This window comes from Vicugna pacos, chromosome 4 (genome assembly GCF_048564905.1).
Source record: "Vicugna pacos chromosome 4, VicPac4, whole genome shotgun sequence".
Classification (NCBI taxonomy): domain Eukaryota; kingdom Metazoa; phylum Chordata; class Mammalia; order Artiodactyla; family Camelidae; genus Vicugna; species Vicugna pacos.
In genome coordinates this window covers 77,082,116-77,105,499 of record NC_132990.1, presented here as the reverse complement: position 1 = coordinate 77,105,499, position 23,384 = coordinate 77,082,116, and the positions used below count along the sequence as shown (strand labels likewise).

Here is a 23,384-nt window from a genome sequence, read left to right as displayed (position 1 = left end):
CCGACAGGACAGGGAGCTTCCAGGCTGGGGGCTTGCCGAGGTGGGTGTCTAGGCTGCTTGCTAGTGGGGCTTCCTGTCAGTCCCCTGCTGGTCCTGCCAGGCTGGCCTGGGGTCGTAGGTGGGACTCCTCATCCATCTGGGTCAGGAATGAGCCTTCTTGGCTCGCCTTCTGTTTCTAGGGGCTCAGAAAACATGAGACCTGGGTCACTTTCTGGTGGGTGGGAGGTTGTAAAACACCCTGTTGCTGTGCTCTTCCAGTCCTGGGATCCCAAACCGGTTTGCCTTCCACCTTTCAGAGTTCTCCTTTGGTTCTCCTTTGAGTGGTTTCTGGGGTTTATACTTGCACCTTGTGGAGAGGAGCTGGAGACACAGGTGCCACCCTGTGTAGTCCTTCTGGCTGCTTTAAAAGTTTTTCCTTTGTCTTTGGATTTTGTCAGTTATCACTTTGATGTTCTTTGGTGCCTAAGTGACACCCCTCCCTCTAGTTTGCTGGTCCCAGCCTCTCGAGTGTTCCTTACGTCTGTATGGCCTCTGTGGTTGTCTTTGCTGGACAGTTGACCTGAATTCTGCAGTCCCCCTGCTGCTGGAGGGGCTCCTCTCCACGTAGGTCTGTAAAGATACGTGCTGTTTCCTTGGTCATCTGTCTGCTCGTTAGTCTTGCCAGGTGTGAGGTCTCCAATTTGCGTCTCCTTTGCACTGGTTATGCTCCTGTGCACCCGTGTCGGGATCCCTGGATGCTTGTTAGCTGGGTGTGGTGTTCCTTGTCTAGGAGGGGAGCTAGCGTTAGTGCCTGCCTGGGGAGTCTTTGAGGGGTGAGCGAGGCGGGTCTTGCCTCAGGGTGAGGAGACCCTGGCAGCAGAGTTCATGCACAGCCATTGTCATTTATCGCCTGCCCGCTCAGCCGTCTTGCCCTCTGGGAGTCTGTCCCTCCCCAGGTACTGTCCTTGGGGATCACCTTGAAATGGAAGTGATGGGAGGAGGGGGTGTTGAGGGTTGGTGGGTCCCCTTCCCTCCCCCACTGGGTTGCCTGGTGCCCTGATGGTACCTGCCACCAGGCTGTGTTGGGCCAGTGCTGCTGCTGTTTGCCTCTGGGTGGTGAGGGGTCCCATGGGGAACACGGGCAGCACCGTGAGACTTTCTGCAGGCCCTTCTCCTCCCGTCTTTGGTTTCCCTCCAGCCTGGGACCTCTCTCCCTGGGGTTGCTTAGAGCTCTGGGTTCGTTTTTTGTTCACTGCAGGCATGTTTGCCCTACCTTTTTAGAGCATGGCTGTATACACTGCTGACGTCTTCATCAGATAATTTTGACTTTGGGGTCATCACGGGGTTGGGGTCTGTCGGTTGTCTTTCTCGGTGGTTGTAGGTTTTCCTCCTTGTTTCCTTTGTTGACTAAATTTGGATTGTGCCTTGGACATTCTGACTCTTACGTGTGAGACTCTGGGTCCTGTTAAAATCTAGAGAATGTTGATTTCTTTTTAACCAGGGAGGCCACCCCGCTGGGTTGAGACTGCAGGCCCTGACAGCCTGCCTTCTGCGGCCGCGGCTCAGTGCTGGACTCTCCCAAGCCTTCGTGGCGCGTTCCCGTCTGTCCACCTGAGTTCAGTTCTCAGCTCTGTCACTGTGCTGATCCCAGTCGGTGTCACACGTGGGCCGCTTGGGGCTGTCCGGGGGGGGGTCTACACAGATTTAGGATTCCTTGTTTACCCGCTCTTCTCTCTGATCGCCGCACCCCAGGGCTCTGGGCCTCCCGGGGGTCTCTGTCCCTGGCTGTTTGACTGGAAGCTGAGCCTGTGTGTGTCCCGCAGCTGAGGCTGCCTCAGCCAAGGGGGTGAGGAAAGAGCCCGTGGCACCCACCTGCCCCCAGTGCAGGGGTGTGGTTTTATTGCTGGTGCTCACTGGTGTAGGGGAGGGAGTCAGTGGGCTCTGCCCGGTGGGGACAGCCGTCAGCTGTTTTCTTTCTCTTCTGTCTTCCTACCCTGGTGTGGGTAGGGGTCCAGAACTAGAAGACCTCTATGAGTGCTTGTCTCCATGGCCAGAGAGGTCTGGGGTCCCTGCACGGGGACTCTGTTACTGGACCCTCCCTGACCAGTTCCAGGCTGCACAGTAGAGCAAATGTCCCAGTGAAGCGAGTGGCACAAAGGTTTTGGTTTCCCAGGGCGTGTGAAGGGTACTTTAGGCTAGATTGTAGTCTGTTAAACATGCGATAGCGTTGTGTCTGAAAAACAGTGTACACACCTAATTAAAAAAAAGCTATTGTTGAAAAGTGCCAAAACAATTACAGTTGTGACCACAGATCGCTGTAACAAATATAATAATAATGAAAAAGTTCGAAAATTGCTAGAGTTACTTACTAAAGTGTGACACAGGGATACAGGGGAGCAAATGCTGTTGGAAAAATGGAGCCAATAGGGTTGCTCCACGTGGGGTCGAACAGACCTCCAGTTTGTGAAAAACACAGTATTTGCAAAGTGCAGTGAAACGAGGTGTGTCTGTACTTGACTCCAGAGTCCCCCACTTTGGGGCACAGCGGTCGCCACTTGCAGAGCAAGCATGAGGGACACCAGATGGGAAGACCATTGTGGCCGCCTGGAGAGCGGGCATCCCCAGCTGTGCGCATGTGGCTGGTATATGTCTGTGGGAGGCGGTGTAGACACTGTGGCTTGCGCTGGGCTCATAGTTGGTTTCTGACTCTCCTGACCTTGGGCACATTGCTTGCTTTCTCTGGGCTTCAGTTTCCTCTTTATCAAGTAAGGACAAAAGTCTACATGTGATAGGATTGTGGTGGTGCTTGGTGACATGGCTCACGTAGAGTTTCGTGCCACCCGGTCCAAAGATAGGTAAATACTCATTGATGCTGTTCCGGCTGTATCATGGTGGCGGCAGGCCTGGTGCTCCCTTCTAAAGACATGGTGCTTGGCCTCGTAGTCACCTCTGATTTGACATCAGAAAAAGGACGCACCTGGCTCTCTGCCCCGGGCTGGCACTTGATGCGACCAGGCCCTGCGTGGTCCTAGCCTGACTTGTCCTGGTTTCCCTTCAGCCACGAGCCCCTCAGGCTCACACACCTGTTTCTCACTCTCCTGTGTCGGCAGAATTGTCCCTGGGGGTTGAGGTGGTGATGCTGCTCAGTGATGTGCGTGGCCCATGGCCCCAGGTAGGGTGAGTAGCCCGCTTGCCTCCGCTGATAGAGAGGCCGAGGGTTACCGAGTAGCTGGATGTCTTTGCGTCGTCCGTTGCCTTTGTGGTTAACGGCACGCCTGTCCTCTGCTTGGTCCTCACTGGTGATCTCTCCCCGGGGCAGATAACATCCCCGAGGACCTCAGGGACCCGTTCTACGTCGACCAGTACGAGCAGGAGCACATCAAACCTCCCGTCATCAAGCTCCTGCTGTCCAGCGAGCTGTACCGCCGCGTCTGCAGCCTCATCCTGAAGGGGGACCAGGCGGCCACCCTGCAGGGACACCAGTCCGTCATCCAGGCCCTGTCCCGGAAAGGGATTTACGTGATGGAGAGCGATGACACCCCTGTGACGGACCCTGACCTCAGCCATGCGCCCATAAAGATGGTGAGTGCCCCCTCCAGCCTTGTGCGTCGTGTGGTTTGCGGGGCAGGTCTGTCCCACTGCGGGTGGCCCCTCCCTCAGCCTGCGCTTTGTCAGCTGTCCCTCTGCAGCTCGGCCGCTCGGGTGAGGCAGAGTCAGCCCCGAAACTTCAGGGGTTGGGGCGGTGTGCGCACAAGTGTCCAGCAAGATGGCCGGTGAGGTTTGGGCCGGTGCGGGGCCGCCTGCGTGGGGCTTAGTCGCACGGGCCGGGGTGCTTTGGGGAAACGGGGCCCAGCGGCTTCCGCGCGGCCTTTCCTCACTGGGCGTCCGTGAAAGCGAGGTGGCGTTGTGTTCCCAGGAGCGTCTGTTTGGAGGCCAGCCTTCTGCAGGTGTTGTGATGTGTGATTGTCACGCCTGTTCTCTTAGGTTGTTTCATGTATATTTTGTAAGCATTTTGTGCCAAAATAAAGGAATAAATATGCCTTTCCTCCCCCGAGCGTCTCCCTTCCCTTCTTTCTCTGAAAGCCGTGCTGCTGGTGTGACTGTTCCAGGCCACTCCAGGTTGAAGTCCCACAGCGCGCTGCTCAGGCCATCCTCACTTTTCTGTGGTTTCACTCTTGGCCTCTGTGGACAACGTGTTGTGGGTTGAGAGGATGTTACTCGGTTCTGGGGAGTTTAGTCGTGGGGCCTTGGCGCGTCCCTCCTGGCGGCGTGCTCTCCCTGGGCCGGTGGGGGTGGGGGGGGCTGCCTACCTCCTTTGGGGGAGAGGAGGAGAAACAACGGGTTCATTCAGGTTGGAGTCTGAGCAAGTCTGCGTGGAAGTGGGGAGGGAAGGCGGGTTGGGTGACTCCCTGCTGCCTCTGCCCCCAGAGCGCCCACATGGCGATGGTGGACGCCCTCATGATGGCCTACACCGTGGAGATGATCAGCATCGAGAAGGTGGTAGCCAGTGTCAAGCGCTTCTCCACGTTCAGTGCCTCCAAAGAGCTTCCGTACGACCTGGAGGACGCCATGGTGTTCTGGATCAACAAGGTGAGTGTGGGCCACCTGGAGCGCAAGCAGGAGCCGCAGCCTGGACGGCCGGTGCTCCTCGGGGCCGGTCCTCTTCCCTGAGAGCAGCACCATCCCCAAGTGTCTGGCTGAGACCAGGCACAGCAGAGGCCTCAGGAGCGTGTCCGCTGCGGTTCCAGCAGACAGGTGACCCTTCTGGATGTGCAGAGGGAGGAGCGAGTCTGAGAGGTGAGTTGTGTTGGTGGTTCTCCATTTTCACCCCAGGCGCCTGCGTGAGTTAAAGGGGACCCCAGTTTTGGAAGGCATTTTGGTCATTAAGAGAAAAGTGTCTTCCTAAATGCCATGTTCTCCCCTTACGTTTAGAAGTTTACAGCGGGCTCTTCTGTACAGTGTATATAAAGAATGTTCATTTCTCATTGTGGGTGTTGTAAGATTTCCTTAGCAAAGCCTTTTGGTTATTAAGCCTCGTAATTTGCAGAAAGGTGTTTAGTGAGGGACACTTTGTTAATAAAGGAATAGAGCAGCTCCTTGCAGAGCTGCATTAGCATGCAAGAATTGAAAATGATCTCGTACAGTTAGTACGTATATTCCTTTTTTTTTTTTTGTAGGAGGGTATAATTAGGTTTATTTCTGTATTTACTTCTGGTGAAACTGCTGGGTGTTGAACCCAGGACCTTGTGCGTGCTAAGCATGCTCTCTCCCACTGCGCTGTACCCTCCTGCCCTGCATGGATTCCTTGCCACGTCAGGGCTTTGTAAGAGGCGAGGTGGGATTAGTTGCAGAATATGGCAAAGCCAGGCGGAGTGTGTGCTGCTCCCTTGAGGGGCCTCCTTCATCACATGCCGTGATGTCTGTCTCAGACGGTTGCCCTGCCCTGACTTGGTTTCCCCCCTGGGTATGGCTTTGGGACATCAAGTGGGTGTGCAGACCACCTCCAGTCCCTGCTCCTGCAGGGAGGCAGAGGGCTTTTCTGGGACTCACTGCGGAGCCTCCGGGTCCTGGTTTGGACTGGTGAGCTGGCCAGTGCCCATGCGGTCGCCTCTTGGTGGAGGGCACCTCGTCTTTCTCGTCCCCTGGCTTCACATGGTAGTGCATGTGGAAAGCACCCCGTGCGAACTTGGCCGGGAGACGATGCTTGGGAGGGAGCGGTGCACGCTTCCCTGGGAGACTGGCCGATGGGTGAGAGTTGTGTAATCCTAGCATGAGTTTCCTTCCTGTGGCTGAAAGTTCACGTTTTCTTTATCTTTTTCTCTAACAGCTTTTATTGATTTCCCCCCTTATCAAATAAACGATATAGTTATTACAGAAAATTAAGAAAACACAGATGAGCAAACAGAACACACTGGAAATTCCACAACCTGACCACCTGTAAATGTCATGTTGTGATGTCAGTTCTCATGGTTTGTGCTCATTTGGGTGTGATGCTTAGACTGAAAGGCAGGGTTGAGGTGTTCCCAGACGTTTGACCGCGAGCCAAGGTTTGCGTGACGAGATGCGGGGAGCGCGGCGCGGTGGCTGAGCGGCCTCCTGCCTCGAGCAGCCGGTTCCCGTGCGTCACAAGGATTTCCCTCCACGCGTTCCTGGTGAGCAGTGCTTGTGATGAAACTGAGGTTCATTTTTTAAAGGCTTTTGATTAGTTTTGCCACATTTCTGACCATAAAGGTTGTACCATTTTCTCGTACTGTTAGTCTAGTTGGTGTTTTTTCCCCGTGTTTTCTTGTATATTGGATGTTATTAAAAAATACTTGCCAATTTGAAAGGTGAAAAACAGCATCTTTTGTTTCTTCATTCACTGGTGAAGTTGAAGTTTAAAGAAGAGAGTGTATGTTTGAGTGCTTATCTCTCCCTTTGGGAGGTTGAGGCTTGTTCCCTTTGGCCGTGTTTCTTTGCGGGGACGGGGTGCTCCTTTTCCCCGAGGGGTTTCCCACCTCTGCGGGGAGTCGCCTGTTTGCCCTGTGCTGGCGAGTGCTTCCCCAGGTGCTCGGCGCCCCCCTGCCTGTGGACGTGGCTGCGTATCAGTGCCACAGCTCCACTGTCCCCTCACTGCATCCTGCTGTCCCCCGGCATTGTCTCCCCAGCTCTGGCTCTGTCTACACTAGATGCTGCCTCCCCACTTCCTGCTGTGACTGTGACAACTGTAGCTCACAGGCAGCCCCTGGAGCCCCTGTTCTGCGTGGCCACCTGGCCTGCTGTCCTCTGAGCTGCGGTCTGACCCGGCGTCGTGGCGATGGCCCAGCAGCCTCCTGGCCACGCCACGTTTCCCCGGGTTAATACATGCCTCGATTTTTTGTGACCTTTTTGCCCTTGCCCAGTTTTTTCATTTGTGTCCCACACGTTCCACATTCTGCTCTTCCCTTAGCATTCCCACATGCGTTTCAGCGTCTTGCGTTAGTAGGTTGTCCCCAGGGTGGAGTCTTTGATGGGGGCCCGCCTGCACCCTGCTGTCCGGCAGGTTCTCTGAGCCAGATTCTCAGGTCCTGTGGGGATGGGGGTTCCCGCAGTCACTGCCTTCCTGGCTCCTCTCGGGCAGAGGCTCAGGTGCAGGTGAGATGTGCCCCTGTGGTCTGTGCATGGGGGTCTCTACTCAGTGCACCTTCCCTCAACTGTGGTGACATCTGAGCTCTCTGGACCTTTCCCACCTGCTCTGCACTCCACGGGGCTCTGATGGCTGAGAAGCCCTGAGCCGGGCCTGGGAGCTTTCCCATCTTCCCCCTGGTGGCTTTTCTCTCCTGAAAATTGCTGCACCTAAATTTAGCAAGGTTTGGGCCCTAGAGAGGCCTGACCTTGATGAGTTTTCCTTTCAGCGTCGTCCTTAGATGTGTAGTAAGATCTGAAGTCTCTTTGCCGCTCTGCTCGTAGGTTCCGTGTCCCCAGGATTGCTGCTGTGTGAGCACACTGGGAGCGGGTGGCGTGTCCCTCACCCGTCCTGTGGGGCCTCCCTGTGGGGTCACTTCCTTCTCTGGTTGACTCTGCGTCCAGGTGCTCTCGTCCCGTCAGCATCTCTGGAATCACAGGGCGGCCTGTGAGGCGGCCTCTGGAGTGTCCCTTTCCCTGTGGCATCAGTTTGAAGACCATCCTTCCGCAGGCTAGCTGGTTGCTGCTTGGGTCTCCTGCCCGTCGTCTGGGACTTGCCTTCATCACCGTTTAGAGACCGCCTCGCTTTCCGCCGGGCCAGCCCTGTTGCCTCCCAGCTGTGCCTGTGTGGGGACCGTCCCTGCTCCCCTCCTCGCCCGCAGCTTACACTTCCCAGATGTGGTTCTGAGCAAGCCTCTCCCCTCACTGGATAATCGGGTGGGTACCCTGGGGGCAAAATCTCTCCCTGGGGGTGGAGCACCGCCCGGCTGTCCTGGATTTCCTGCTCTGTGTGTGACTGGATTGGTCCCCTCTTTGTCCCAGGTCTGGAGTTTTACCATGAACCCTCTTGCTGTGGCTCTTATTTTTCGTTGGCGCCTGGCCAGTAGCTTGAGCCTCTTACACCAAAACCCCCAGGTTTACTGATACATGATTTACATGCAGTAAAGGGACCCAGTTCCTGGAGTTTTGAGAGGCGGCTCCATCTGTTTAACATTCACCATCAGGATAACACTTTCATCACCCTAAACATGTTCCCATTTGCTCCTTTGCTGTTAGTCCCCCACGAGGCCCAGATACCTGCTGATCTGCTTTCTTCACTAGAGATTCGTTTTGCCTCTTCTAGGTTCTGTAAAAATGGAATCATGTGGTATGTACTCGTTTTGTGTCTTTCTCTGGACAGAACGTTTTTGAAACTGATCCTGTCATCACACCCACCAGTAGTTCTGTTCTTTGGTACTCAGTAGGATCCCGCTGGACGGATGCACTGCAGTTTGTTTATCCATTTACCTGCTCACGGACACTTGTGTTGTTTCTAGTTTTTGCCTATTATGGACAAAGCTGGAAACCTTTGTGCACAAGTCTTTATGTGCAGATATATTTTCATTTCTTGAAGTAAATACTTAGGAGTGGAATTGCCGGGTCACATGATAAGTATATATTTAACTTTAGATGAAACTGCCAAAGTATTTTCCAAAGTGAGCCATTTTAAACTCCCACTAGCAAGACAGAATCCCAGTGGTTGCACGTTCTGTCAACACTGGGTGTAGTCAGTCTTTCTATTTTAGCCAGCTGCGTGGGTGTGCAGAGGTATCTCAGGATTTTAGTTTGCAGTTCCCTAATGACTGAAGATGTTTTTATGTACTTTTTTAGGTGTTTGTTCAGATACTTTGCTCAATTTTTAATGAAGTTGTTTGTCTAATGAGTTTTAAGACTTTTCATTCATACACACACACATTTACATACATAGGGATCCAGCGCTTTGTTAAGTGTGTGTTCTTGCAATTTGTTTTTTAATTGTTTTCATGTCAGGATAAATGCTGGTGTCAGAAAATGACTTGGGAAGTATTTCCTCCTTTATTTTGTGAAACAGTTTTTGTATAAGTATTATTTTGTCCTTGTATTTTTGACGGAATCACTGGTGAAGTCTTCTGGGCCTGGTGTTTTCTTGGTGGGAAGATTTTAATTATGGATTTAATTTCTTTAGTATACATGTAAAGTACTTAGGGTTTCTGTTTAACTTTGTGTCAGCTTTGATAACTTGTGACTTTTAAGGAATTTGTCAGTTTCATTCAGATTATTAAATTTATTGGCATATTCTTATTTCTCTATTATCTATATTGATTTATAAAAATGTATGTATGATCTGTAGTGATGCCCCTCTTGCTTCCAGTTCTTGGTAGTTTCTGTCTTTTCTTCTTTCCCTTAGTTGGTCTGGTTTATCAACTTCATTAATCTTATGAAAAACCTACTTTTGGTTTGTATTGATTTCTTCTATTATTTTCAATATAATTTCTTCTCTTGCTTTTTTTCTATTTATTTTGAATTGAATTTGCCCTCCTTTGTAGTTTTAAGTACAAAGTTAGTTCTTTTCGTCTTTCTTCATTCTACTCTAAAACATTTAAAGTTGTTAATTCCCCTTTAAGTAGGGCTTTAGCTGCACTGTACACTTTTTTATATGTTGTGGTTTTCATCATTCTTTTTAAAATATTTCCAGTTTCACTTGTTGATTCTTGTTTTTATCAGTGGGTTATCTAGAAGCTTGTAGTTTAGTTTCCTCATGTTTTGGTGGTGGTTCGAGATACCTGTCAGTGCTCTGGTTTCTATTCTGTCGTGGTCAGAGAACATACTCTGTGTGATTTCAGTCCTTCTAGATTTACTGAGACGTGTCGTCCACCGCACAGTCTTGCGGGGTGTTTCGTGTGTCCTGATGTTGTTGGCGGGGTACTTTGTCAGTGTCAGTCAGTCCAGCTTGGCTGTGGGGGTGTTTGCATCTCCGGAGTCTTCGGGCCCCGTCAATCTGTTACTCGGAGAGGAGAGTTGAAATGTCCAGTGGTAATTGTGTCTGTTTCACCTTCTGGTTGTGTCAGTTTTTGCTTTGTGTGTTTTTGGTCTGCTACTGCATTTATACACGTACAGGGTTTTTCTGTCCTTTTGTTGTCGTGCAATGTCTGTCTGTACTGCAGGTGTCGGTCCTTGCCTCCGCCTTCTCCTGATGAGCGTGTGCGTGGCTTCTCTCTCCCTCCTCTGATGTGTAACCTCCTGTTGTCTTTCTATTTAAAGAGAGTTCCTCATGGATACCATACGATGGCTTTGCTTTTTATTCACTCTGATAACCTGTGCCTCATCATTGGAGTGTTTAGACTGATTGTGTTTCATGTGGTTATTGAGAAGTCTGGGCCTAACATCTCGTCTGCTTTCCGTTCTTCTCGCCTTACTTTTCTTCCCTTTTCAGGTTCCATTTTATCTCCAGAATCGTTTAGGGGCCCTTTTAGGATCTGTAGCAAGCATCTCTAGGTGTTCATAGTCTGCCTGCAAACAAAGTGACACCTTTTCACGAGTAGCACCGTAAGTGTGCTTTCCCCTCTGGCCTTCGTGCTGCTGTCGTCTTTCACGTCGTTGCAGCCAGAGACGTCACTGTTGCCTTCAGTAGCCCCTGATCTTTCAAGGTGATTAAAAATGGAGAATAATATTTTCCCACATATTTTCCATGCTTGTTGCTCCTCATTCCTTTGTGCAGATAGAGCTCTCAAAGCTTTTTGGTTTCAGAGCCCCTTTACACTATTAAATACTGTGGACCTCAAAGACTTTTTAAGAATCTATCAATATTTACCAGATTAGAAATCAAAAACCTAAAAATATTTGTTAATTCACCTAAAAGTAACAGTAAACTCATTGCATGTCAATATCATAATTTTTTAAATGAAGAATCACTCTTCTGAAACAAAAGTGGTGATATTTCACGCTTTGTGATGCTGGCTTATTGGCAGGTGGCTGGGTTCTCTTACCTGCTTCTGCTGTCATCTGTTACAATATGTCTATTGAAGCACATGAGGAAAATCTGGTTTCACAAGGATATGTAGTTGAAGAGGGGGAATATTTTTATGATCTTTTCAGGTAATTATGTACATCTTTTTCTTTTTTTTTAACTCCTTTATTGTGGTAGGGTTCCTGTACAGTAGACTACACAGATTTCAGATGTACAGTTTGGTGAATTCTGACAGATGTGTATGCCCGTGAAACCACCACCACAATCAAGAGAGCTAACACTTCCATCTCTCCCCAGGAGGTGCCAATTTTGAATTCCCAGTTTATCCCTTCCCGCCCGCTTTACCCTCTGGTAACCATGAGTTTGTTCTCTATGTCTGTGAGTCTGTTTCCGTTTTGTAGATAAGTTTATTTGTGTCATTTTTTTAGATTCCACATGTAAGCGATCTCATGTGGTATTTTTCTTTCTCTTTCTGACTTACTTCACTTAGAATGATAATCTCCAGGTCCATCCATGTTGCTGCAAATGGTATTATTTAATTCTTTTTTATGGTTAAGTAGTATTCCATCACACACACACACACGCGCGCGCGCGCGCGCGCACATCTTTATGCAGTCATCTGTTGATGAACATTTAGGTTGTTTCCATGCCTTGGCTGTTGTAAATAGTGCTGCTGTGAACTTGGGGGTGCATGTGTCTTTTTGAATTATATTTTTCTCTGGATATATGCCTGGAAGTTTGCTGGATCACGTGGTAAGTCTGTTTTTAGTTTTTTGAGGAGTCTCCATACCATTCTCCATAGTGGCTGCACCAATTTATATTCCCACCAACAATGTAGAAAGTTCCCTTTCTCCACACCCTCTCCAGCATTTATCATTTGTGGACTTTTAATGACGGCCATTCTGACTGGTGTGAGGTGGTATCTCAGTGTAGTTCTGATTTGCATTTCTCTAACAGTTAGTGATATTGAGCATCTTTTCATGTGCTTGTTGGAGAGATGTCTATTTAGGTGATCTGGTCATTTTTTGATTGGGTTGCTCTTTTTTTGATACTAAGGTGTATGAGCTGTTTGTGTATTTTGGAAGTTAGTTCCTTGTCAGTAGCATCATTTGCAAATATTTTCTCCTATTCTGTAGGTTGTCTTTTTGTTTTGTTGGTGGCATCCTTAGCTGTGCAGAAGCTTTTAAGTTTAATTAGATCCCATTTGTTTATTTTTGCTTTTATTTCCATTACACGTACATCTTTTTTTGATTCTACACTAAAACTTGACAAGTGGTAATTTCTTGAAGGTTAACCAGAATGTGGAATTTGAAACCACTGTCAATTAACTTTTTTTAAAAGTTGAGATATAATTCATGTGCTATGAAATTCACTATTTTAAAGTGTACAGTGTGGTGGTTTTTAATTTATTCACCAGTTGTGCTGCTGTCACCACCAAATGAATTTATCACACCCAGAAGAGACGCTGGTCCCTGTTGCCCCACCCCTGCCAGCCATGGGCCGCGCTCTGTCTCTGGATCTTCAGATGGGACTGTAGACGAAAGCTGCAGCGCGTGCTCTTCTGTGTCTGACTGTTCTCACCTGCCATCCACGGGGTGGCGTTTACCAGTGCCGCATTCCTTCTTGGGGTTGAGTAATACTTCCTGTAGAGATGCCCCAGCCTTGCTGACCCCTTCCTTCCTCAGCTGCTTTCCGGCTGTTGTGAAGACCGCTGTGAGCATGCACGTGCTCCAGCTGCTTTCCGGCTGTTGTGAAGACGCTGTGAGCATGCACGTGCTCCAGCTGCTTTCCGGCTGTTGTGAAGACCGCTGTGAGCATGCACGTGCTCCAGCTGCTTTCCGGCTGTTGTGAAGACCGCTGTGAGCATGCACGTGCTCCAGCTGCTTTCCGGCTGTTGTGAAGACCGCTGTGAGCATGCACGTGCTCCAGCTGCTTTCCGGCTGTTGTGAAGACCGCTGTGAACATGCACGTGCATGGTTTTGTCTGGATGTACTTTCATTTGGGGGCATATTTATCTAGGGGTGGAATTGCCGGGTTGCATAGAAACTGTTTGCCTTTGGGAAGAACTGGCTGGCTGTTCTCCACAGCGGCTGCACTGCCTGCACCCCCACCAGCAGAATCTGACTCGAGCTGTGGTGGACGATGCGAGGCGGCGGCTTGTCGTGGTGGGGTTCACACTTTCCTGGCAGTGACATTGGGGAGCCTCTGTGCTCATTGACCATTTGTAGATCTTTTTTGGAGAAGTGTCTGTTTTATAGCCTTTGCCCACTTTAAAGTTGGATTGTATTTCTATTGTTGAAAGGATTCTTTTATAATAATCTTGATCCTAGACCAATGGATGTCTCATATTCTGTTGTAGTAAAGTCTTTCGTGTATTTTCCCTGGCCCCACTCCTCACCGTAGTTTTGTAGCATCATGCGTGTGCTCTGTAAAAGTGCCTTCCTGAGCTGTAGGGATTGCCCCCGGGTGCGTGTGGAAGGTCATGAGTGTCGTCTTGGTCAGGCAGTTGTGAGCATCTGCTGGGCGGCAGTGGGGAGCCCCAGGCTATGCCATCGGCAGCATTTGAAGTGGTACTGGAGGACTGGTGCTGCTCGCGCACTGGGGACATCAGGGACGAGGCCGTCGGTCCCGTCCTGGGGTGGGAAGCATCGCACTGGCGTTTGGAGGTACAGAGGCATTCCCAGAGTCGTGGGCCGAGCCAGCTTTGTGCTCCACGTGGAGTTGCCGCTCACGGGGAATCCGCGTGCCTCTGCGTGTGTGTAACTGTCCCAAGTTATCACCTGCGTCTGAGGGTCAGAGTCAGACAGGCGAGCTGGGCTCTGGGTGGTGAAGGAAAGATGTGCGTTCCAGTGTCAGAGGTCAACTTCAATTGTCTTTTTAATGCATTTGATTTCTTCTACTTTAGGTAAATCTTAAAATGAGAGAGATAACAGAGAAAGAAGTTAAGTTAAAACAGCAGTTACTGGAAAGTCCAGCTCATCAAAAGGTAAAGAGTAAACTTAACTTTTCTGGAACCATTGAGTTAATGTTACTCCCTGTCTTGAAGAGTCGTATCTGTATGTGCTCCCTGCGTGTTCTTTGTTTTTACTCACCAGGCCGGGAGCGAGTGCCCTGGACCCCTGTCCTGGTGGCGAGGGTGCCTCCACCTGCCCTGCTTTTTCCCAGACGGGGGTGGCCTGGTGTTGAACTTGGGAGGGTGAGGGAGAGGTGGGAGGTATCTGAAGCTCAACGGTAAGGGGTGTAAGGGTCACCGGGGTTTAGCCTCGAGGAGCCAGCAGAGGAGGCGTGGTTGCCTGGAGCCGGAGTCCCCTCTGCCCTTCATTTGTCAAGTCCAGCGTGGGATTCAGGCGGATAAATGTCACCTGTCCAGTGAAATGATGCACTTCTGTCCCATTCTTCCCAATTTTTTTGTCAAGCACATCTGTGACTGAATCCATGTTCCTCAAACGCGTGCAGCGCGTGGCCCGGACTCATCTGCAGTCCCTGGGCTGTGGCGTAAGCGAGTGTCCCCTAGCCGCCCTCTCTTGCCCTAGACTCTGGGGATGCCGTCTGTGGGCGCCTGACCCCAGGCCATGCTTTCGTTAGCCTCCCTACTCATTGGTTGGGCACAGATGGCTCGCTGAGCCCCTCTCTGAGTGGCAGTTGGCTCCTGTCCCTTTTGGTGCCCTGCCTGGCCAGTCTCTGGAGTGTTCGTTGCTCCTGCAGAGGCTAGTGTTGTAGAGGTGCCTGTGACCTTCCACTTGAGGCACCTGACGGTACAGGATGTCCCGGGTCATGTGCACGGGACAGGCCTCACTTCTCAGGACGTCCCTCCTCCCCTGTCAGCGCTGTGAGAAAGTGTGTGTCGCGTCCTTCCACACGTGGGCCTGCCCTGCTGACCTCCTCTCCTGCCTTCCTTCCCTTGCTGCCCGAGCAGTCTCCTTCCAAGTGGTACTGGAAGTTAGTGCCTGTAAGTGAACTCTGCACACCAGCTGCCGTCCAGACAGCCGTCCTGTCGCAATCACTCGCTTCCATTAACAATTGCTCGCGACTGTTTCTCTGTTCATATGTCCTTGGTGGTGGTGCGCGCTCCCTGCGGTGCAGTGGTGACCTGACTCTGGGCTGAACGGACTGTAATTTGGCACTTTGGAGTTCTCTCTTGCTTTTTACAGCCAACGCAGAGTTTGGTTTCGCCCGATTTCTTAGGTGATTTTACAGATAGTTTGTCTCTTCTTACAGACACTTAGTTACTTTTTTATGTGATGAACTTAAACATCAATGACAGGATCCGTTCTCCTTGCTAATGGAGCCCAGAAGGAGCCACAGATCACCTGATTTCCCGAATTATTCTTCATAATTAGTTCTTACTGATGTCACCATCCCTGACGGTGCTGTTTAACCTGGTGTCCCTTAGTGACTGTAAGATGGGTCATCCAGTGACCAGGATGCTCGTGGGTGGCAGAGACGGACTTCTCTCTCCCGGACCTTCCCCCGGGTGTCGGAGCTGCTCTGTGCCTGCCTGCGTGGGGTGGCGAGGGTCTGAGGTAGGTCAGCGTGGGTGCCCGATTTCTGGAATCCACGCTAATGTTAAATGTGAGTTTTCCCCTAGAAAGAAAGTTGAAAAGTAGTGATTTGGTTCTGCAGTTCTCCCCAAGCTCCACTCAGTGACCCGTCCCGGAAGTGGAACCGGTTGTTATGCTGTTCCCGTGGCAAACTTCTTGGTGCTCCAAGTGGTGCATTGTAAAATGAAGTTTTGGAAAACAAGTCTCTTTGCAAACTCCTTTAATTGCCTCTTCCTTAAGTTTAGTTATTTGGATCAAATTACCCTTAGAATTCTCTCATAAAGCAGAGGCTGTGGATATAGACCGTGAACGGGACCCCCTGAGCAGTGATGTTCTGCTCTCTGGCTTCTGGAGTCACCCAGAGCGGGGAGGCATTTTTATGATATTTACGTATCTTTTTTTAAATAGAGATACTGGGGATTGAACCCAGGACCTCGTACATGCTAGAAATGTGCTCTACCACTGAGCTACACCCTCCCCACTGCGTATCTTTTAACTTCGAGAATCCTAAAGGCCAGAGAGCGAACCATTAAGACAGTTACAAGGGTTAGTGAGGACGTGGTCAGAAACGCGGGGGTCTGCAGGGAGCAGGGTTTCGGGTGAGAGCTTTGCAGAGACCAGAACGTGCGCCCGAGAGCAGAGACCCTTCGCGCTTCCTCGTGGTCGTTTGTCACTGTGGCTGTCCGACCGCGCGGTGGGCCGAGTGTGAGTGTCCAGCCAGGTCGGCTCGGGCAGGGCTGCCTTTGGGGCCCTGCCAGCCGCACCCCGCCGCCCAGCGCTGTCCTCACCCGCCGCGCACCATCCATTGCTTCACCGCATGCTGTGCTCGTCCGGCCTGCTGTGTGTGGGCCCGGCCTGGCGCATGCCTCGTGCCTGCATGCTGGGGCCGGGGGCCTGGCCGGGCGGCGTGGGCCCAGAGACAAGTCAGGTCTCCACCGAGACTGATTAAGTGGTAGGGAATGAGCTGCACTCCTAGTCATAACAGAGGGGGAAAGGTGCAGCACCCAGACGCCAGCACTGTCTGCGCTGCGGGCGACTTGAACTCCTCCGTGCGTGGGGGGGTCCCTTTGCGTGAACCCTCCCATGGCCCGTGGAGGTCCAGCCAGAGGGGGCGGCGAATATTCTCCCCTGGGGTACACGCGGCTTCAGGCGATGCTGCGCTCACCTGTGCCGTGGACGTGGGGCGGGCACCGTGGGTCCGCACTCCTGAGCGAGACCTGGTTATGGGGTGGCGCTGGGGCCCAGGAGGCTCAGAGCACTATGCCTGGGGCTTCCTGGAAAGGCAGAAGCACAGAAACCCGGAAAAGATGCTTATTTTATGTTGCACTTTGCCCGTGTTCAGGCTCCTGGCACTTCCATGCAGTTGTTGAAGGCCTGGTTGACGTGCTAGATGGCATTTTGCCTCACCTGGTTTGGGAACCTTCTCAAACTGTATGTTAATGCTGTTTTGTGTCTTTCATAACGGCCAAGCTTAATGCTGACAATTCTGAGCAAAGGAACAGTAACTGGGGTCTTCCAGGCGTGAGGATGTTCACCATTTAATTGTTTCTCGTCTGTTTATAGAATGCCAGCCTTTGGTAGTGTAGACGGTCACCCTGCCGCCTCCCCAGGCTGTGCCACAGCACTTGAGAGAGACGGCCCTGGTGTCACGAGCAGCTAAATGCTGTCGCCCAGTGTGGCCTTGAAGCCCGTTCCCTGGATCTTGACATGTGTGTTCCAGGTGGACTACGTAATCCGGACACCTTGGGCTTTTCCCACGTGGGTGCCGTTGTTCTGAACGTTGTCCAGCCGTGTGGTCAGCTCCATGTTTAGCGGTCCGTCTGTAACGGAGGCAGCGGCGAGGCGCATCGCACGTAGAGACCGTTTTCCTTTTCTCAACTGCAGGTGCGCTATCGCCGAGAGCACCTGTCCGCCAGGCAGCCGCCCTACTTCCCGTTGCTGGAGGACCTGCTGAGGGATGGCAGTGATGGGGCCGCCCTACTGGCCGTGGTCCACTACTACTGCCCAGAGCAGATGAAGCTGGATGGTGAGTGGAGGGCGCTCCTCTTGAGCAGACCTGAGGCTGCTCAGCGACCCAAGCGCTAAGGCACCGGGGGCAGACACAGCGAGTCGTCAGCACCACCGTGGTCGCGTACAGAGGAGCAGGTCTGAGGATGAGGTGCTGTACTCAGCCTGCATCCTATCTGGTGGGGAAATCGGACCTTGAAGTATTTGGGTAGTGTGTTAAACATTTGTGACTTTACCTAAGTCTCAGCATGGTTAAGATTTTGTCAGCCTGCTCCAGCTGATTGGAAACATCTGAGTGTGGTTTGGGGATGGCAGGAGTGCAGAGTCCAGTCCGTCTGTCTGCCCTCCTGAGCTCTCCTCTGCTCTCAGTGCTGGGGCCTCACCACGCGGTGCGTCTCCAGGCGCTCACACTGGGTGGCGGGGAGGGCACGAGGATGCCGTGAGCGGCAGACGGGCACCTGCCGGGGGCCGGGGCCAGGAGTCGGGTGTAGGTTCTGCTGAGCGCCCTTCTGTCTGAGGAGGGAGGCGTGAGGCAGACAGAGGGCCCGACTGCTGGCCACGTGGGGAGTGTCTGTTAGACTCGCTGAGCTGACGTTGTCCTGCTCCTGATCCAAGTGCGGAAGTGCTGGGTTTTATAGTTTCTTTAGACAGAGTTGTTCCTGAGACACACGCTGAACTTGAAAGAACCGGGGTGGGGGCAGGTCTCAGGCTCCAAGAGGGGTCTCTATTTTGAGTGAAAACTGCTGGACTGTCACCTGGTTTCCCGGGCCTGTTGGGCCTTTGTGCTCCAGTGGCCTGGCTGTGGGGAGACCTGGAGGCCTGGGGAGGGGCGGCGTGGAGGCATTTCGGGGGGTGGGAGGGGGTGGGAAGGAGGTTGAAGCGGGAGGTGAGTTGGTATGCAGTCGAGCCTGGGACTGTGAGACTCGTGGGTCTGGGCAGGAGTGAGGCAGAGCCGGGGCCTGCGGACACACGGAGGGGAGCACAGAGCCCCATGGGGCTGACTCGGCCAAGACTCGGGGAGGGACACTGGAGTGTGAACGGGGGACATTTGAAGTGACGAAGACGCAGGGGGGACTTGGAGCGGAGCGCCTGTGCGCGAGCCGTCCCGTCCGCCTTCCCCCTCCGCACCCTGGGTGTTTTCTCCAGTCGGCCTTGCGGCCTTGCTGACGCCAGCGGTTCTCGGTTCTGGCTCTGGTTGTGTAGCCTGCTTCCACCCTGTCTGCTGAGGGGTCTGGAGACAGAAGGAAGTCCTGGGGGTCAGAGTCATTGTTAACGATGATGTGAAAACCCACAGGACAGTGTGCTGAAGCTCATTGCCTCACAAAGCAGCACATCAAAGTGGGTTTTAAAAAATGCCGGAATTACAGGCGACACGAGCAGAGCCACACTCTCACTTGACTTGCAGAACCGGGGTGGTGGGGCAGGTGCGAGCAGAGTGAGGCCAGAGGAGACTGAACACACGGGCAACAGACAGCCCCAGGGCCCCAGCTTGTGGGGAATGTGCCCTGTGAAGTTGCGTAAGCATGGAGGCCTTTACAAAAATGGACCCGATTCAGGCCACAGAAGAAACCCTGATAGATTACACAGAGTTGACAGTTTCCCCACAGCACAGGAAAGTGAGGATCAACAAAAAGATGCAGCCTCTTTTTCCAAACCTCTAAAATCTTTAGTGCTTAGAAACCAAAGAAGATACTAAAATATTTCATGGATTAAAGTAGAAATCGTGGTGGAATTTTCTAGTGGGAGTTTTGTAGGACAGGCCTTTTTGCCTGTTCTGTTCACTGATTCATCCCAACCATCTAAATAGTGTCTGGGACAAGTTGGTGTTTAGTGGGTATCTGCTGAATAAATCAATGAATGACATGCAGGCCAGAACTCACGGGACACATCTCAGAGTGGCGGGTAAAGGGAAACTTGTAGCCTCAGTGCATATTCTGGACACCAAGGGATTTAAAAATTAATGAATCAGACTGATGTCAGCGCATTAGAAAGGAACATGGAAATAAACCCAAAGGAAGTGAAGGAAGGAAAAGGGAACAAAGAGGGGTTGTCTATTTGGGCAGACATCACTCCAGCTCCAGGAGGAGACAGGCTGAATCCAGGTTCCATCCTGGAGGAGACAAGATGCCTGGACTCTGAGCAGCCCCCTGATCAAGAGCAAAGGAGAGGGGGCCAAACCGAGGGGCGAGCCGGTGCCCACCCACACAACCCGGGAAGGTGCCAGAACGGACGTGCTGGGCCGGCAGGAGACGGTGGCCACTGGGCGGGGGTCCTTTAAAAGTCTTCGAGAGCCCAAGTCCAGGGAGATGGGGGTGCTCTCTGGGCCTGAGCAGACAGGCTCCAGTCCAGACCCCCAGCAATCTTGTCCCTCAGTGATCTTGTCCCTCAGCGATCTTGCTGCTGGCAGTCTTGTCCCCAGTGATCTCGTCCCACGCGAACTTGTCCCGCGTGATCTTGCCCCCAGCGATCTTGTCCCTCAGTGATCTTGTACCCCGCGATCTTGTCCCGGTAATCTTATCCCTCAGTGATCTTGTCCCCGGCGATCTTGCCCCCTGCAATCTTGTCCCCCACGATCTTGTCCCCGGCAATCTTGCCCCCTGCGATCTTGTCCCCCGCGATCTTGTCCCTGGTGGTCTTGTCCCTGATGATCTTGTCCCCCGCGATCTTGTCCCTCAGTGACCTTGTACCCGGCAGTCTTGTCCCCTGCGATCTTGTCCCGCGCAATCTTGCCCCTCAGTGATCTTGTCCCCGGTGATCTTGCCCCCTGCGATCTTGGCCCCAGCGATCTTGTCCCCGGTATGCCTGATCAATACCGGAGCATCTAGAGATACTGACCAGGAAGTGCACGCTGCGGCCTCTCCAAGCTTGGCATCAGTGTCAGGGGTGTGGGTGTGCTACAGAGACACCCCCTGATGAGACACAGGCCTAGGGAGGGGCGTTCAGAGTAACAGGGACGTGGAAAACTGAGGGGAGGGTTAGGTTGGGAAAAACAGAAAGCGTGTAAGAAGTGTAAGCAGAGACACTGTAGCTGAGCTCAGAGGCGGCTCCGTAGCCGTGGCAGCGTGAGACCCCGGGGGTGGTCGTGTGGGCTGGCTCGGGGTGGGCCAGTGGCTCTTACGGAGATGAGGGATGGGCAAAGATTGCTGCTTCTCTTAAGCTTTTTTTTCCCCCTGGCTTTTTAAAGACTTTGTTAAAATAAAAGTTAATTTAAAAATTTTAGGTAAACTTAATAACAATAGAAAATGTTGAAGTTTTAGGGAATGTGTGAAACTAAAAGCTTGTTCTTATAAAGGATTAATAAAATAGACAATCCTTTGGAAAGACTGGTTAAGGAGAGCAAAGTAAAGAGAAGAGTAGTTACGAGGGCACGAACACAGATGCAGTGAACTTGAAGTGGGTAACGAGGGAGATGCTGAGAGTGTCTGTCCGCCAGGTGTGTTTGAAATGTTAGATGAAATGGACAATTTCCTGTTGAACCAATAGACCAAAACTACAAATAAGTGGGCTCAGTTGTCAGAAATATGTCCATGTGGATGGGTGTCCCACTGGCTTTCCAGGAATTGACTACCCCTGTGTCACAAGACTGTCCCAGAGAAGAGGGAGGCGGGTGCCCTGGCTCTGTGTGGTCACCTTCGTCAGCCTCATTCCGATACCTGGAGCAGAGTTGAGGGGAAGGGCTCTTTCCTTCTTAACCTGGATCGAAAATCCTGCGTGAAGCCCTAGAAAAAAGAATGGGACAGCTGGATGTGTTCTGTATGGCCAGGCCATCTCAGGAGGGGCACAGAGTTGTCCTAGGGACCACTGCCCACTTGTGATGAATGCTCTCAGCCTCCCGGCGACGTGATCTGACCCCACAGGGGCTCTTGACCCCAGACTGTCATGGACAGGAGGACAGGAGGGGGCGCCGTAGCTGCAGCCCCGAGGTCTAGGGGCTGCACTGTCCATCTGCCCTACATGGGTGCCAGCTCCCGTGAGTGTGGTGACCCACAGAGGACCTGCCTGTGATTCAGGGAATAAATCCACAAAGAGACAAGCCTGCGGGAAAGCGGCGCGCTCTTCTGTAGCCGGGGAGGAAGGCTTTGGTCCTTAGATCCCCAGAGTCAGTGTGCACGTTGTGATCTCCCCAGTTATTCATGCGTTTATCACCAGTCCAAGAAATAATTAATTTCCTTCTTACAGAGATTGACACAGAATGTAAAAATTCTCGTGGGAGACTGAAGGCCAAAGGGACAGAGGATGCTTGGAGCCCTTTATTTTGGTGTAAGTTTACATTTACCAAGAAGGCCCAGGATGTCCAGCACACTGCTCCCCAGGCCACCCAGCGGTTACATCTGGCCACATCTGTGCCTCTCTCCGGGGTGATGGGGAGTGATGAGGAGGCAGGCACCCTCACACTCACATCGGGGAGGCTGGCGCACCTGCGGCTGACAGCCCGTTTGGGTTCTGCCTGTCGCAGCCGTCACTCCCCCTCGGGTTCTGGTCCAGCATCCCTGCCACGCTTAGCGGCCATGTCTGCTTTCCTGGACCTGGAGCCACATCCCAGCCTCCTTGGTCTTCCAGGAGTGCAGGCCATTTAATGTGTTGACCGCCCTGGTGTGTCCTGGTCCGGTGTCCCTCCTGACTACGCAGGGGGCCTGTGCTGGCGGCAGGAGTGCCTGGATGCGCTGTCGCTGCACCCAGTGTAGGTGACACGGCTGTGACCCCTTGGTCAGCTGGTGCGCGCTGGCCTTGCCCGCTCTGAGAGCACGTTTCTGTTTTTATGGTGGATTGGTCAGCAGTCTGGGGGAGGCTCTGCGACCACACGGACACTGGCCGCCCGGCCTCGTCGCCGCGCTGGGGCTCCCAGCCCTGCTTGCCGGCTCGTGAGCTGGGCTCCGTGCGAGGGCCGCTCCCTTTTTGCTCCCCTTAGCTGCATGGTGATCGTATGAGGGTGGCCTCGTGGGCTCTTCATTTAGTTCAACCAGTTGTAATTCATTACATTCATTGTTCTGTTCTTTGGTTGTCCCAGATTTCAGGCAGGTTGATTTTGAGGAACAAGAGCATGGGGTCCTTTCTCTGTGAAGACCAAGTTCTGTTCAGTGTCACATCTGCTAAACTGGTGTGTTTGGGCCCAGGAGTGGTCGCGGGGCCCCAGGGAGCTGCAGGGAGGAAGGAGCCTGACCAGTGCTGTTCTGTGGGACCCAGTGCCTGTGGGGGCACAGCTCATAGGGGGAGGGGGACTGGCCGGTACAGACTGCAGGGGGAAACGCAGTGAGATCTTACCCCCCACGAGGTGAGCACCGTCCTTGGGCAAGAGGCCTAACCCTGCAGAGCAGAGTCTAAGAATGTGGAGGAGAAGATGTGGAACATACTTTTATAACATTGATGTTGGGGTGGAGTATTTAAATTACAAAAAGAAGCACAAATAATAGGAAAGAGTCCCATGTTTATAATCATATTAAAATGCAGTATGATGACAGAGGAATGTCATAAACAAAATTAAGTGATAAACTGTATCTGTGAAAAAATACCAGTAACAAATATAAATCGACAGAGGATGTTCACTCTACTGCTTGTAACCATAGTGCACAAAGAATTCCTACAAATCAGGGAGAAAAAGATGAGCAAGCTGGAGGCAAAACAGAGCAGGCTTTTCCTAGGAGAGGAGGTCGGAGCACGGGGGACGGGAGGGACACGCGGCGGCCGCTCCCACCGTCCAGCAGCCACGGACGGGATGTGGCCAGTGTGGGAGCTCGCTCGGCCCCTTTGGGGTGTGCAGGTGCAGAGCGCACACAAGTTTGGATTTTGTGACTTTTTTTTCCATGAGAGTGAAAATTGTGGAATCCTATGTAGCTGCTAGAATGACTGGCTGAAATCTACCCCCAGCTGCGTGAAGCTCTTGGAAATCATCATACTGAGTTTGGGGAGAATGGCAGGCATCACAATGACAGGCGTCGTTTGTGGTGTGA

General features: G+C 52.2%; 1 protein-coding gene across 5 annotated transcripts in view; it reads left to right on the top strand.

Annotated features, from left to right (window-relative positions):
- Positions 1-23,384, top strand: part of CAMSAP1 (calmodulin regulated spectrin associated protein 1) — a 52,393-nt gene that overhangs the window by 11,178 nt on the left and 17,831 nt on the right. For 2 of the 5 annotated variants that reach the window (XM_072960390.1, XM_072960391.1), the window contains 4 exons: positions 3,299-3,561; positions 4,408-4,569; positions 13,794-13,874; positions 17,314-17,455. In XM_072960390.1, the coding sequence (XP_072816491.1) occupies positions 3,299-3,561; positions 4,408-4,569; positions 13,794-13,874; positions 17,314-17,455 (648 nt within the window). Of the gene's footprint in view, positions 1-3,298; positions 3,562-4,407; positions 4,570-6,111; positions 6,132-13,793; positions 13,875-17,313; positions 17,456-21,636; positions 21,697-23,384 lie in introns of those variants that run through there. The other 3 variants (XM_072960392.1, XM_072960394.1, XM_072960393.1) reach the window with 3 other exon arrangements.